The sequence below is a fragment of the Mustelus asterias genome, chromosome 4 (genome assembly GCF_964213995.1).
Source record: "Mustelus asterias chromosome 4, sMusAst1.hap1.1, whole genome shotgun sequence".
Classification (NCBI taxonomy): domain Eukaryota; kingdom Metazoa; phylum Chordata; class Chondrichthyes; order Carcharhiniformes; family Triakidae; genus Mustelus; species Mustelus asterias.
Genome location: NC_135804.1, coordinates 127,641,684 through 127,657,022, shown reverse-complemented (window position 1 = coordinate 127,657,022; position 15,339 = coordinate 127,641,684). Strand labels below are relative to the sequence as shown.

The window sequence follows — 15,339 nt, the reverse complement described above, 5'->3', positions numbered from 1 at the left end:
CTTGTAACTCAGGATTATTAATCTCGGCACTTCAACTACTTCAAATACTCTCATCATCCTCAACCTCCAAAGCTTTGTTACATAAACTCCACAACCAACATCACCCCATTCTTACCAAGGTTGCACATCTGTGCATCGCCACTTCCTGCTCTACTCAACATAGGTTGAGTATAAACTGCCACATCTTTAAGCTGTCTTGGTGACATTTATTATGGAAACAGAATGTTTACAGCACTCAGAGGCAACTTGGCCCATCACATCTGTGAACTGAAAAAACAAACCAACCAGCCTAACTCCACTTTCCAGCATTTGGTCTGTCACTCTGCAGTGAGGTACATATCCAAATGTTGAGTGTTTCTGAATCTACTATCCTTTTAGACAGCGAGTTCCAGACCACCCCCAAAAGCTTCTGGGTGAAAACAAACAGTGCAGCACAGGAACAGGCCCTTCGGCCCTCCAAGCCTGCACCGATCACGTTGTCCTATCCACACCAGCCGCCTGTATCCCTCTATTCCCCATCTGTTCATGCGTCTATCCAGATAAGTCTAAAATGTTGCTGACGTGTCCGCCTCAACCACCTCACCTGGCAGTGCATTCCAGGCCCCCACCACCCTCTGTGTAAAAAAACTTCCTCCGCACATCTCCACTGACTCTCTCTCTCTCTCCCTCCTCCCTTACCTTGAACTTGCACCCTCTTCTAATTGTCATTTCTGCCCTGGGAAAGAGCTTCCAACTGTTCACCCTATCAATACCCCTCATAATTTTATAAACTTCTATCAGGTCACCCCTCAGCCTCCAACTTTCCAGGGAGAACAATCCCAGTTTATTCAATCTCTCCTCATAGCTAATATCCTCCATACCAGGCAACATTCTGGTAAAACTTTTCCCTACTCCCCCCAGAGCCACCACGTCCTTCTGGTAGTGTGGTGACCAGAATTGGACACAGAATTCCAAATGTGTGTTCCAAAATGGTGCCGGAGCGAGGCGACTTCTTGCAAGCTGTGCCCAGTACACCTTCTAACTCTATCTTTTACTCTCATTCTATGCTTTTAAAACTTCATTCTAACTCTTTTAAACTCTCTAAATGCTTTAATTCAATTTATTTCTCTAAAACCTAGCTATGACTGCAACACTACATTCTGCACTCGCTTCCTTCTCTGTGAACGGTATGCTTTGTCTGTATAGCGTGCAAGAAACAATACTTTTCACTGTATGCTGATATGTGAGACAATAGTAAATCAAATCAAATGTGGCCTAACCAACACGTTATATAACTAACAATTTGCCAACATTTATACTTGATGCCCCGGCCAATGAAGGTAAGCATGCTATGCTTTCTTCATCACCTTTTCCATCTGTGCTGCCACTTTTATGGATCTGTGGACCTGTACTCCCAGACTTCTGTGTCTGCTTCCGATGGTTCTACCATTTATTTCATAGCTCCCACCTGAATTGGATCTATCAAAATGCGTCACCTCGCATTTGTCCGGATTAAATTCCATCTGCCATTCGTCCGCCAAATTTTCCAGTCTATTTATATCCTGCTGTATTCTCTTTATCCACAACTCCGCCAAACTTAGTATCATCCACAAACGTTCCCCCCCCCCCCCCATTTATATATATTACAAACAGCAGAGGTCCCAGCACTGATCCCTGCAGAACACCACTAGTCACAGACCTCCATTCAGAAAAACACCCTTCCACCGCTACCCTCTGACTTCTATGGCCAAGCCATAGAAAAGCTGTTTCCTCATCTCCCCCTTTCTACAAATCACTTTAAATCTGTGCCCCTTAGTCACTGACCTTTCTGCTGATGTAAATAGGCTGTCCAACTCTCCCCAGGACCCTCGCATTTTTGTACATCTCAATCAGTACTCCCCTCAGCCTGTTCTGTTCCACAAACTATTCCGGCCATCCAATCTTTCCTCAAAGCTGCAATTTCCCAGTCCTGGACATATGCTCGTAAATCTCCTCTGGACGTTCCCTATTGTAATTAAATCCTTTCTGTATTAAGGTAACCAGAACTGCGTACAGTACTTAAGTTCTGGCTTAACTAATGTTCTTTTATAGTTCCAGTATAACTTTCCTGCTCTTGTATTCTATAAGATCGCCGTGACGTTAGCGTATCTTTAAAAAAAATTTTTAAATCATGTTCTCTGCAGCTATGACAGCTTTGGTTTTTCATTGTTTCCAGGCTGGCTGAGAAGTTCTTTTATTGCCGTTTCAATGATTTAAATGGGCTAGAGTCAGAGTCATAGAGGTTTACAACACGGAAACAGGCCCTTCGGCCCAACTTGTCCATGCTACCTAGCTTTTACCACTAAGCTGGTCTCAATTGTCTGTGTTTGGCCCATATCCCTCTATACCCATCTTACCCATGTAACTGTCTAAGTGCTTCTTAAAAGACACAATTGTACCCGCCTCTACTATCATCTCTGGCAGCTCGTTCCAGACACTCACCACCCTCTGTGTGAAAGAATTGCCCCTCTGGACTCTTTTGTATCTCTCCCCTCTCACCTTAAACCTATGCCTTCTAATTTTAGATTCCCCTACCTTTGGGAAAAGATGTAGACTATCTGCCTTAACTACGCCCCTATTTATTTTATAGACCTCTATAAGATCACCCCTCAGCCTCCTTACACTCCAGGGAAAAAAGTCCCAGTCTATCCAGCCTCTCCTTATAACTCAAACCATCAAGTCCTGGTCACATCCGTGTTTTGTTTATTTTTACTCTGGGTTGCTAAAAGCCCTTTTATTGCTGCTTCAGTGGCTTAAATGAGGTTTTGTTTGAGGTGGACTGCATAAAACACTTGGAAGTTTCTGACCTGAATTATAATATGGCTAATAAATGAAAGGATTCCCTCTGCCTTCTTAACCACCTTAACAACCTGCCCTGCTATCTTCAAGGATCTGTGGACATTTACTCCAAGATCCCTCACAGCATTCTCCCATTTAATGTGCAATTCTTTGCCTTGTTTGACCTCTCCAAAAGCATCAAATTCTTTCTTTTTCTGAACAACACTGTGCTACTTCACCTCTCACCTTTGAAAGCCCTTTACGAACACACTCATACCTTACCTCAGTCATCCCAGGTTTCTCTCCTTCCACTGCTCTTGTGTATTGCCTTGAGGCACTGCCTTGTCTTTTAAAAAGCATTTAGACAGTTACATGAGGAAGATGGGTATAGAGGGATATGGGCCAAACGCAGGCTATTAGGACTAGCTTAGTGGTTGAAAAAAGGGCGCTGTGGACAAGTTGGGCCGAAGGGCTCGTTTCCATGCGATAAACCTCTATGACTATGTCAAGATGCCAAATACATGCAATCTGTGGTGCTATTTTCAGAAACTAGTCCAGAAAATTCAAAGACTAAAACAATGAACCTAAATTAGAAATCCGACTGCTCTCAATATCAAATAATACTTACACAGAGTGATAAACATCATAATGAAGATCTGAGTTCCTTGTCCAAGGAAAACAGATAAAAGCATTCCCTTCCTGGGAGGCCGAAAGACATCGCCATGCACCAACTTCCAACCAAACTCTTCCTGGGCATCCTCCTATACAAAAATATAGTTAACATGTATCTGTATCAGAGGTGAGAGAAAAACCTCAGTGAAAAACCATCAAATTCATCCACAAATAGAAAGGTGGTTTAACAAAGCTTGCTGCAATGACACACCCATTTTGCACCAATTGGGAAGTTCAGTGCAAATCTGGGCTGACCTGGCCTGACACAAAAGCAATTCCAAGAAGACAGTCTCACGGTGGAATCGGGATTGAACCAATTCCAGACTTGTCCTACAACTTCAAACGTTATTGCAAAGCAAAGATACTCTGATACCAATGCCTCTAGTGCACTCAGAGCAACCCTGAATAGATTCAAATTAAGTTTATTAGTAAGTCAATTAAGAAGAGTACATCAGAAAAATTAACGTTTTGCAAGGATTTTAAAAATTGGGAAAGCAAAGTTAAGGACAGGGCATAATCCCACCAAGATATAGCGGTAATCTAGAGTGTGGAAGACACTAAACCTGGGCTCCAACAACCTATTGGAGAAAAGTAGAGTTCCACTATTTTACTGATCTGGAAAAGAAAGCAGGTGCAGCATACTGTTGGTTTAATGCATCTAATACTGCCTTCTCCAGCTGGGGAAGCAGTCTGGAATGCTTAGAAGAACACAGGCTATAGATATCAGCAGAGTGAGAGAAGGAAGAGTTAGGGAACTCACGAGAAAGTTATTGGACTACAGAACAAATTAAACAATACACAAGATATAGGTGTTGGAAGCTTTGCTGTGTTTCACATAAAAGGAACCCACAACATTACTCAAGGCAATAAACTACCAAAGACACATTCCACAATAGTACTTACTGCAGAGTCAATTTGATTGTATCTAGCAATATCCTTGTGAAGGGTCCGAAGCATAATCATCGCCACCATTCCAGACAAGAAGAGGACAATCACCAGGGAATTCATTATACTGAGGAGAAAGAAAAGGGAAATAAGAACATTAATTTTTAACTTTTCATAAATAACTTTATCAGACTTCTGTCAGCAGTGCTGTTTTTAAGGGAGCAAAGAACTAAATATTTCAAATAACTTTTTAAAATGTTGGGGATGTATAGGGTGGACATCGAGAGATTGCTTCCCCCGGCTGAGGCATGTCTAGAACATGTGTGTGCGTGTGCGTGCGTGGTGGAACAACGGGACGGGACCATAGTCTGAGGGTATGCAGGCAATCATTTAGGACTGTGATACGGATGAATTCTTGACCCAAAGGATCGTGATACTTGGAATTCCCTACCCCAGAGGGTTGTGAATGTGCAACCATTGGAAATATTCAATGTGGAGATAGACAGGTTTGTGGAGCTGGTGCAAGCAGGAACAGTTGGGAGCATGCTCTGAAAACTGCAGTCCCAGAGGACGACAGTGGATGCCACCTCAGAGACGGTTTCCAAGGGTCTACAGGGGAGGAAATGGGAAACCTGCTCATTGCCAATTAACAGCCTCATAAGCACCTTAAGAAGCTTATCAGAGGGCCTGCCTAGAACCAGATGGAAATTGGAATTTTTTTTGGATTAAGGTGAACAGTCTGGTGTGTGTTAGTGTACAACCATCAGGGTCACTGCGGGCCCAAAACAAAACTTCATTTTCATCTGAATCTTGAGAAATTTACACTAGGAAGTTCTGTGGAACAAAGGGATCTTGGCATGTTTGTCCACAGATCTCTGACGGCGGAAGGGCATGTTAATAGGCTTCTTAATGTGCTCACAAGAGTATGAGTGATAAGGAGCAGCCGTGTAGGTTCAAGATGAGGGCAGGTGGGTTTGGGGGGGGGGGGGGGTGGTGAAGGTCCAGATGCTGCCTGGGAAGATGGTAGCCTCACATCCTTTAAAAATAACCTGGATGAGCACTTAGCATGTGATAACATTCAAGGCTACAGGCCAAGTGCTGGCAGATGGGATTAGGTGGGAGCTCAGGTGTCTCTAGCATGCTGCTGCAGGCTCGGTGGGCCAAAGGGCCTCTGATCACTGTATGATTCTATGAATATAGTTTTATGCCGGATTCTGGGACACATGGATTGGTTTTAGCTCCACACACTCAAAATTGACAAGGGAGGACGGATGTATGACCTTAAGGCAGTGATACAAGATGTCAAAGTTGAACAACTACTATATGTGGAGCCATCCACCTCCCTCACAATTAAAATAATCAATTCCGACTGCAAAGAGAAACAAGTATTAAAACATTCAACCTTGTGCATTAAATTAGTGCAGTTTGATGCTAATTTCCAGTCCCAGGACCCTCCTCTCATTCATTATGAAGCACTCTTCAATATTATGTCAGTCAATGAGTTATAAAATATTTAAAATCTTTTTTTCCTGATCTTCTTGAATTCATCAGCTTGTATTTGTGTAACTCAGGGTGCCCTGCTCCAGTCGTGCCCAAGGCTGGGGGTGGCACAGTGGGAAAGTGATGTTAGAAATAATACCTTAACCACTGACTGCAATGGGGTGCAAAAGACAAAAGTAATAGGCTGGATTTTGCGGTCAGCAGCAAAGTAACAATGCTCACACTGGCCTCAAGGAAAGGTGCACACAATATCTAGACACCTGTGTGTGTATAATTCCCCTGCCCTACAAGGAAGTTTGAATCTGATGCCAAGTTTAGGGGATCTCCAGGATTCCAACAACAACGGTGTCAGCAAGTTGGAGGAAGCAGTCATTGATTTATTTTCACAGACAACAAACCAGGAATTAAAAAATACATGGGTTATCCTTCACTTTTAATTTAAATTTTCAGACAGAAAAATGACAATTGATATCTTAATCTAGACAAGCTTTTTAAAAAAAATGTGGAATTTTATCTTTAACAGTTAACAATTATAAAAGTTGGTATTTATCAGTATTTATTAACTTAATATGCTATTGAAATCTTTGTATCTTGTTGAATGAGAAGTAACAATGTATTCCAAGCATCTCAGTTCATTAATTGCTTAAGTATTGCACTCTGGGGGAAACCTCAACAGCACCCTCTGGAGGAGTACACCATTACCAATAGAAACTTCTGGATTACTACATTACCACGTGCATGCGTGGATTCACAACATTGCAGTCAGTCTGAATGGCAAATGCTGACAGTTTGGCCATTATTGCCACAGCAAAAGCTGGGCCATTATTTTGCAACAACTGCACTGTTCTTTTATTGTCCCAATCTAAGACAACAGCACTGATCAATAAAGTTACAGCAGCGTGGTAAAACTATTATCCACAAATCAGGATTTGATGCCAAGGGCAAAAGTGTACCATTTTGCATTTCTAACATACAGCAAGTTGCAAAGATATTCCAGCTGCAATGTTTAACAGAAGCTATTTTGCAACCTCACAATGAAGTGAGCAAGATTTCCTGTGGTTACATACGCAATTTGTAAGGGTTAAGGGCAGGCAAAACATACCTAAACCACTGAATATTCGTGTGTGGCATGGATTCCAAAATGTAATCCCATCTGGAAGCCCACTTTATTTTGTCATCCTCCTAGTGGAAAGAACAAAATGGTAATTTCAGTTATTACAAAGCTTGATTCTGCAAGACATTGCAAGCACACACGTTCTGAGCAGAGACCATCACAATGAAATAACTAAATTTAAACCACATGCACGGACATTTATTTTAAACCAGTGTTCACTTTAGTGAACACAATTGAAAACTTAACTTGCAAAGCTGGAAATGTTAAGCTGCCAGTCGATAGAACACAGTCAAGTTCTGACATTAATATCCAACTATTTGTCTTACATTTTATTCTTTTTACTTGCAGGCACACACGGGTACAAGGGGTCTTTCTGCAGGATACATATTATTGTTGACTGCATCAAAAACATGGCTACATGAAACTACCATTGGTTCTGAAAAGATTTGGGTTTTCAGTTACCACGCAAAAACCAAAATTTGCCACCAAATCTTCAAATCTAAAATTTAAAAAGCCAATTATCAACAGGTAGCAACTTTTTCTTTCTGTAGAAAGTATTTTGAAAGAGCGGAATGCCAAGATTTCAGCAGTGCAAGGAAATGATCTCTCGGAGTAGCAACGTGTGTAACAACTTGCAGCGTGACTCCCCGTTGCAACAAAATGCAAAACACAGGCCACAAATTCAGTCAGTCACTCTGGTGAGTCCTCAACTCGAGTATTGAGATCTCCTAGCCACCACATTTTAGAACGAATACCAAGGCCTTGAAGTGGGTACAGAGGAGATTTACCAGAACGGTACCAGGAACTGGGCTTTCAATTTTATGGAGAGACCAGAGCAGGTTAAGAGGAGATTTAGAACAAAGAACAGTACAGCACAGGGACAGGCCCTTCGGCCCACTAAGCCTGCACCGACACATGACACCTTTCTAAACCTTTTGCCTCTACGTGGTCTGCATTCCTCTATTTCCAACCTATTCATGCATCTGTGAGATGCGGCACGGTGGCTAGCACTGCTGCCTCACAGCACCAGGGACCCAGGTTTGATTCCCGGCTTGGGTCACTGTTTGGAGTTTGCATGTTCTTCCTGTGTTTGAGAGAGTTTCCTCTGGTTGCTACGGTTTCTTCCCACAGTCTGAAAGACATGCTGGTTAGGTGCGTTGGCCATGCTAAATTCTCCCTCAGTGCACCCAAACAGGCGTCGGAGTGTAGTGACTCGGGAATTTTCACAGTAACTTCATTGCCGTGTTAATCTGTAAACGTACTCGTAACACTAATAAATTTTAAAACTTTGCTATTCTATCTGCTTCTACCATCTCCTCTAGCAGCACATTCCAGGCATTTACCACCCTCTGCGTAAAATACTTGTCTCTTAATCTCCTTTAAAAATTCCCCCTTTTACCTTAAACCATGCCCCCCTAGTACTTATGATGTGGAGATGCCGGCGTTGGACTGGGGTAAACACAGTAAGAAGTTTAACAACACCAGGTTAAAGTCCAACAGGTTTATTTGGTAGCAAAAGCCACACAAGCTTTCGGAGCTCCAAGCCCCTTCTTCAGGTGAGTGGGAATTCTGTTCACAAACAGGGCATATAAAGGCACAGACTCAATTTACATGAATAATGGTTGGAATGCGAATACTTACAACTAATCAAGTCTTTAAGATACAAAGAATGTGAGTGGAGAGAGCATCAAGACAGGCTAAAAAGATGTGTATTGTCTCCAGACAAGACAGCCAGTGAAACTTTGCAGGTCCAGGCAAGCTGTGGGGGTTACAAATAGCGTGACATGAACCCAATATCCCGGTTGAGGCCGTCCTCGTGTGTGCGGAACTTGGCTATCAGTTTCTGCACAGCGACTCTGCGCTGTCGTGTGTCGTGAAGGCCACCTTGGAGAACGCTTACCCGAATATCAGAGGCCGAATGCCCGTGACCGCTGAAGTGCTCCCCAACAGGAAGAGAACAGTCTTGCCTGGTGATTGTCGAGCGGTGTTCATTCATCCGTTGTCGCAGCGTCTGCATAGTTTCCCCAATGTACCATGCCTCGGGACATCCTTCCCTGCAGCGCATCAGGTAGACAACGTTGACCGAGTTGCAAGAATATGTACCGTGTATCTGGTGGATGGTGTTCTCACGTGAGATGATGGCATCTGTGTCAATGATCCGGCACGTCTTGCAGAGGTTGCTGTGGCAGGGTTGTGTGGTGTCATGGTCACTGTTCTCCTGAAGGCTGGGTAGTTTGCTGCGGACAATGGTCTGTTTGAGGTTGTGTGGTTGTTTGAAGGCAAGAAGTGGGGGTGTGGGGATGGCCTTGGCGAGATGTTCGTCTTCATCAATGACATGTTGAAGGCTCCGGAGGAGATGCCGAAGCTTCTCCGCTCCGGGGAAGTACTGGACGACGAAGGGTACTCTGTCCACTGTGTCCCGTGTTTGTCTTCTGAGGAGGTCGGTGCGGTTTTTCGCTGTGGCCCCTAGTACTTGACATTTCTACCCTAGGAAAAAGACTCTGACTGACTATTCTATCCGTGCCTCTCATAATTACACTTCTGGAAAGAGGAATTATTCAACATCAGTTCAGCCTGCTGTGAAGGACCTCTGAAGGACTAACCATTGCACTTTGATTCTGGACTCGACGGGTGAAACAATAATTATTTTCTGCGGTCTTTGCCCTGTAAATCTTCTTTCTCTATCGCCACTTTTTATTGCACAAATGAAAAGGAAGCCATGTTGCTACCCTCCTCCCGCATTGGAGTGTTTGCAACTAACCCTCTGAGCTCAGCCTATCATGAACTTGCTATGGGGTTATTAATAGAAATCAGATCACACCAAAATCGAAGCGTTGGGAAATCTGCCGCCTCTTAAAAAGGCGAAATCAAAACCAAAACTATATTTATGGGCAGATGCGAGAGGAGCAATCAGGGCTATTTAAATTAAACTTCCACCTGTCTGTAACATTGCTTTCAAGAAGGGATTGGATGAATTCAAAAAGGGGAAGCATTTACTGACCATGGGGAAAAAGCAAGGGAAGCAGCAATAATTGGATCGCTCCTTCAAAAAGCTGGCACAGGCAGGATGGGTCAAATGGCCTCCTGTACTACAATTCTGTGATTCAAAAACTACAACAATTATTGGCAAGCCAACCATAACTCTGACATTGAGTTTTATTTCTCAGTGAAGGCCCGAGAACCACTGGGCAAAGGTTTTCTTTAAAACTATTGTGTAGGCTAGAGTGGCACATCAACTTGCAGGTAAAGAATGAAATTCTACACAATTGGCAGTGATTATGGTCATTATATATTTCAAGGATAAAATGCTGAACATTTTCAACAGGCTTTACACTCTTCAGTGAAAGGAAAAGGAGATTAATACATTAATCTTTTATTGCCGCTCCCAGGTTTACACCTTACATTTTTTAGCAAAATCAAATCATTGAGGTTTAAGTCATTCATTCAGGATGCACTTGTTATCTGTGGATCCAGAATTATATGCTGCATGTAGCCATCCAGTTTTCTACCTATCAGTTTTCATACAATTTTGGTGAAAGCAGAAGCTGGTCGTGGTATATTATACTGCCATCTCTCACACAGACTGGAGAACTCTCTGCATTCAGATTTAAGCTCTGAAACTAAAATGCAAGCTTCACAGCAATTGCTGGTGTGAGTTTTCTCAGATGGCCTTGCACCCAATACAAAATCTTCAGCAGTCTTTGGTTCGGCTGCACTTTGCGCTGATTACTCTGAAGCCCGGACCAACTTGTAGTCACTGAAACTACTGTATAGCTACTTAATAAACCTCTGCAAAGCCACTGAACTTTGCCACTTGAATCTCAATTTAACACACCTCATTTGGAGCTTTTGGTCACAGTGCGCTCCAGTTAAATCACAGCGCCAAGTTCAATTCAGGCTTGGGTGACTGTGTGGAGTTTGCACATTCTCCCCGTGTCTGCATGGGTTTCTTCTGGGTGCTCCAGTTTCCTCCTACAGTCCAAAGGTGTGTGGGATAGGTAGGATTGGCGATGCTAAATTGTCCCTTAGTGTCAGGGTAACAAGGAGGGTAAATATGTGGTGTTACAGGGTTAGGGCCTGGGTGGGATTGTGGTCCGTGCAGACTCGATGGGCCAAATGGCCTCCTTCTGCACATAGAATTCTATGATCCCGGACAACTAGGATAAAATGGGCATTAGAACTGGACGACAGGAAAGGCAAATTCAAAGCCACTAACATTACTTACAGCAAATGTCACAGAATAAGTGTACACAATATTGATTTTCTTTTCCTTGTCTTCAGCAGGAATCTCCATTGGAGGACCTTCACAATTCAGATGGCCTAGGTCTGCATGGTTGTAACTGGAGATAAAAGTACAAATTTGAAGTGTTATTTTAAGGCTATACAGAAAAATTGTTAATCTTTCATATACAGTCAAATAAGCTTCATTTTGGATTGTCCGTATATTTAGACTTGCTACAAGGCTATGCCCTTTTTTAAACAAAACATGATTTTTCAACTTTTAACTGACAGGAAATTTTGCAATTTAAGCTGAGACAGAGCAAACTGCTTAAAAATGCAAGGCCACATTCTAAGGTGACAGCAAGAAACAAACAAATCACCCTCAGGAGTGAGAGAGAGAGAGAGAGAGAGACAGTTCCTATAAACCAGGCACCCATCAAAACTCGTAACTGTCTATGGAAAGGACATTAAAAATGCAAAGTACTGAATATTGAAACAATGAATGCCACAGACATAACCACCCAAAACCTCTAGGAAATGCATTATGGGTGAAGTATTTCAAGGCAAGGCTGCCCAGCCACTTGAGTAACTCAGACAGTGTCAAGATCGTCTCCCAGGTGAACAATCTCACACTTGCCCACATTACAATGCATATGTTCCCTTGTTTCCTGTTCACTTAGCCTATCTCCCTCTGCAGCCTCTTTGTGCTTTCCTCACTGCTTGTGCCACCTGCTTTTGTATCAGCAAATTTAGATAAATTACTCTTTCTTCATCCAAGATATTAATATAGATTGTAAATAACGGAGGATCCAGCATTGATCCTTGCAGCACTTCACTAGTCAGCCTGCTAACTTGAAAATTCCCTACTCTATCTGCGTGGTTAAAAAGGGCAAAGATAAGCCAAATTAGTTTAACCTCAGTGGTGTGAAAGCTTCCAGAAACTGTAACTCTGGAAATAAATGATAGTTGCTTAAGCAAATGCAGATTAATTGAGGAAGGCCAGCATGGATTTGTTAAGGGCAATTCACGTTTCACTATTTTACTGGAGTTTTTTGACAAGTTAACCATGTTGACTTTATCTGATCGTACCATGATTTTCAATATGCACTGTTCAGGCTTCCTTAATAGATCCCAACACTTTCCCGATGACTTACGCCAGACTGATCCTGGTTTCTCCTCTTCCCTTTCTTCCTGAATAACTGTTATATTTGCTAACTTCTAATCTGCTGGCGCTTTTTATTGAAACACAACACCGATAAGAAACCCCAGAGAAATTTAAAACCTCATGCCTTCAGTTCCAATTACAAGAAAGTGCTGATTGAATTTAACTTATTTTGTTTGGCTTGCTGTTTGCAGCATGCCAGGTAGCTGCCTACTCTCCAAACTACCAGTAACTCCCAGGATTATTTCCAAATTATGAACTTTGATTCTCTCACATGGTAGAACATAGACCCTGTATTCTAGATCGTTTCCGTAATATTTTTCCATGCCTTTTTACAAACGTTTCACTCTCTGGAGTGGCAGATATGAGCCAGATACATGCCTTTTTCATTTATATGTACATAATTTGTTCATTTTATTACATCCAAAGAAATTGGTAGAATGCCTTCTCCAGAAATAATCAGAATTTAAAAGTGAGTTAAAAAACCCGAGTTAAAGTAATTACACAGCAATGGTACAGACTCAGAAAACTAAAAGGAGATCACAGCATCCAATCAGTGGCAAAGCAAATTGTCATCACACGCAGACTTCGATTTGAAGAGAGAAATATACAACAGCTAACTTTATTTCCCAACCACTGCAAGTAGGATATACAAGAATTTTCTTCAATGTTTAATCCTGACCAACATACCGGGGAGGAGAAATTACTGATCGTAAGCAGGATAAAGGCACTGTTTTATAATGGCACGCGTGTTATACCATTTTTATTACACAGATGATGATAAACTGCTATGTTTCTCCAAGACTACATCTAACAGCTGCAAATTCCAAAATCAATTACAGATTAATTAATTATTGGGGCAAGTTTTCAGATTGGGGTGAGTTAGATAAATTTGCAGCTCCAGATTGGCAACAACCAGTGCAAAATCGCTGTCTCTTGGGACACTTCTGCTTTCTGAAGTGCCAGATGAAACTCTTTTATACATAGAAGGCAGTTAATAGCATAATCCAACTTTGACCAGCAGGTAACTTTTAACAATAACAATCTATTAATGAATAGAAAACGTTCAACCCTGGAATTATCACAAAATATTAAACACTGGCTCAATCATATTCAGTTTAGAGGAAAAATTATTTCCTCTGTTTCCTCATACACAAATGATCCTACCTTTTGGGGACTAATTTTGCAGCAACCAGTCTCGCACCTTCCCATTCCTTGTTCTTTCCCTTGTGATATGTAATCGTGATATCCACATGGTTGAAGACATAATAAGTGTTCTTCTTGTTGAATTCAGACTGCAACATAAAAAAAATGAAGGCAAGGAAGTTAACAAAATTTGAGACTGGTGCCAAAATGTATCTAATTAGGATGCGCAACCCAGAAATTTGGCACTCCCTTAATCAGACATGTGCTTCATTGCTTTGTGTATGCTCAATCTAAACACATCTCAAAGCCACAGTGTCACTGTTACATTGCAAACTGTCTCAGGTATATCTGTTTCAAACAGTCAGACAATCACAAATGTTTCTAAGAGAGACATTTTGGAGCTACTAAATAAAAAGAAGAGCCATCATCTGGTCAGAATAGAACTCCGTTTATTGCAGGCAAAAGTTTGTTCCATTTAGTGGGACAGGGGCGCACAAACTCGTGGCCTCAACCACCTGAAAGATGAGAGATTGCTGAGTTCTGATGCAAAGGAATCTGGGTGCTCGTGCATAAAAGTTAGTGTGCAGGCACAGTAGGTAATTAGGGAAGTTAACTGAATATCATTTATTGTGAAGGGCCCGAAATACAAAAGTATGTTTCAGATATACAGGGCATTGCTGAGACCACATCTGGAGTGCTGTGTACGGTAATCAACCTCTTTATTTAAAAAAGGGTGTAAATGCATTGGAAGCAGCCCAGAGAAGGTTTGCCAAAATAATACCTGGAATGGGCGATTTGTCTTACAAGGTTAGGCTTGTACATGCTGGAGTTTAGAAGAGCAAGAGGCAACTTGATTAGAACATACAGGGCTCGGAAAGGTCTTGACAGCACGTGGAGAGAATGTTTTCCTCTTGTGGGAGCATCTAGAACTAGGAGGGGGGGGGTTACAATTTAAAAGTAACGGATCGTCCATTTAAGACAGAGATGACAGGGTCATAAGTCCTTGGTAGTCTTCCTCAAAAGTGGTGGAAGCAGAATCTTTGAACATTTTTTCTAAGACAGATTCTTGTTGAACAAGGGGGTGGAAGGTTATCGGGGATAAGCTCAAGGGGGCAAGTGGGCCAAACCCTGTTCCTAATTAATACGTTCATAAATTATCAATCTATCAAATAAACAATGACTTCAAATTTCAAACTGTAGTCAAGGATACCAGGGATCCTTGGGAAATAGGAGCCTAAATAGAGCAAGGGCATAAAAGGATACAGGGGAACTGCTATACAAATCACCAAAAACAACAATGCAAGTTAACAAAGCTCTAAAAAAAAATGCAAGTGCTGGGGTTCATTTCGAGAGGAATAGTATTAAAAAAGCTAAGAAGTTGCACTAAATTTGATAGAGCCTTGGTTCGGCCACATTTCAGAAGCATTTGGACAAGCACATAAGGTTATGTAGGCTACAGACCAAATGCTGGTAATTGGGATTAATATAGATTGATATTTGATGGTCAGCATAGATATGGTGGGCCGAAGGGCCTGTTTCTATGCTGTATGACTATGAGCATAGTTCTAGTCTCCATATTTCAAGAAAGGATGTGGAACCACAAGTGTGATTTCAAAAAAGATTTACAAAAACAGACAGGGTGCAGCTATCAAGGAAGATTAAACAGCTTGGGTTCTTTTGTCCAGAAAAGGCGAAGAGGTGATCTTTAAAATTAGGAAGGAGTCTTATAGGGAAGATAGTTCCACTTGTAGGGGAGTCAAAAACTAGGAGTCATAATTATAGGATCACCACTAATGAATCCAATGGGAATATAAGAAAAACATGAATGTAGGACTTACTACCA

General features: G+C 41.9%; 1 protein-coding gene across 1 annotated transcript in view; it reads right to left on the bottom strand.

Moving 5' to 3' along the window:
- Nucleotides 1-15,339, bottom strand: part of LOC144492986 (transmembrane 9 superfamily member 2-like) — a 99,715-nt gene that overhangs the window by 31,956 nt on the left and 52,420 nt on the right. Inside the window, exons 6-10 of the mRNA XM_078211741.1 lie at nucleotides 13,518-13,645; nucleotides 11,193-11,307; nucleotides 6,956-7,035; nucleotides 4,372-4,480; nucleotides 3,425-3,557 (exon numbers count right to left, since the gene is read on the bottom strand). Of these exons, the coding sequence (XP_078067867.1) occupies nucleotides 3,425-3,557; nucleotides 4,372-4,480; nucleotides 6,956-7,035; nucleotides 11,193-11,307; nucleotides 13,518-13,645 (565 nt within the window). The remainder of the gene's footprint in view (nucleotides 1-3,424; nucleotides 3,558-4,371; nucleotides 4,481-6,955; nucleotides 7,036-11,192; nucleotides 11,308-13,517; nucleotides 13,646-15,339) is intronic.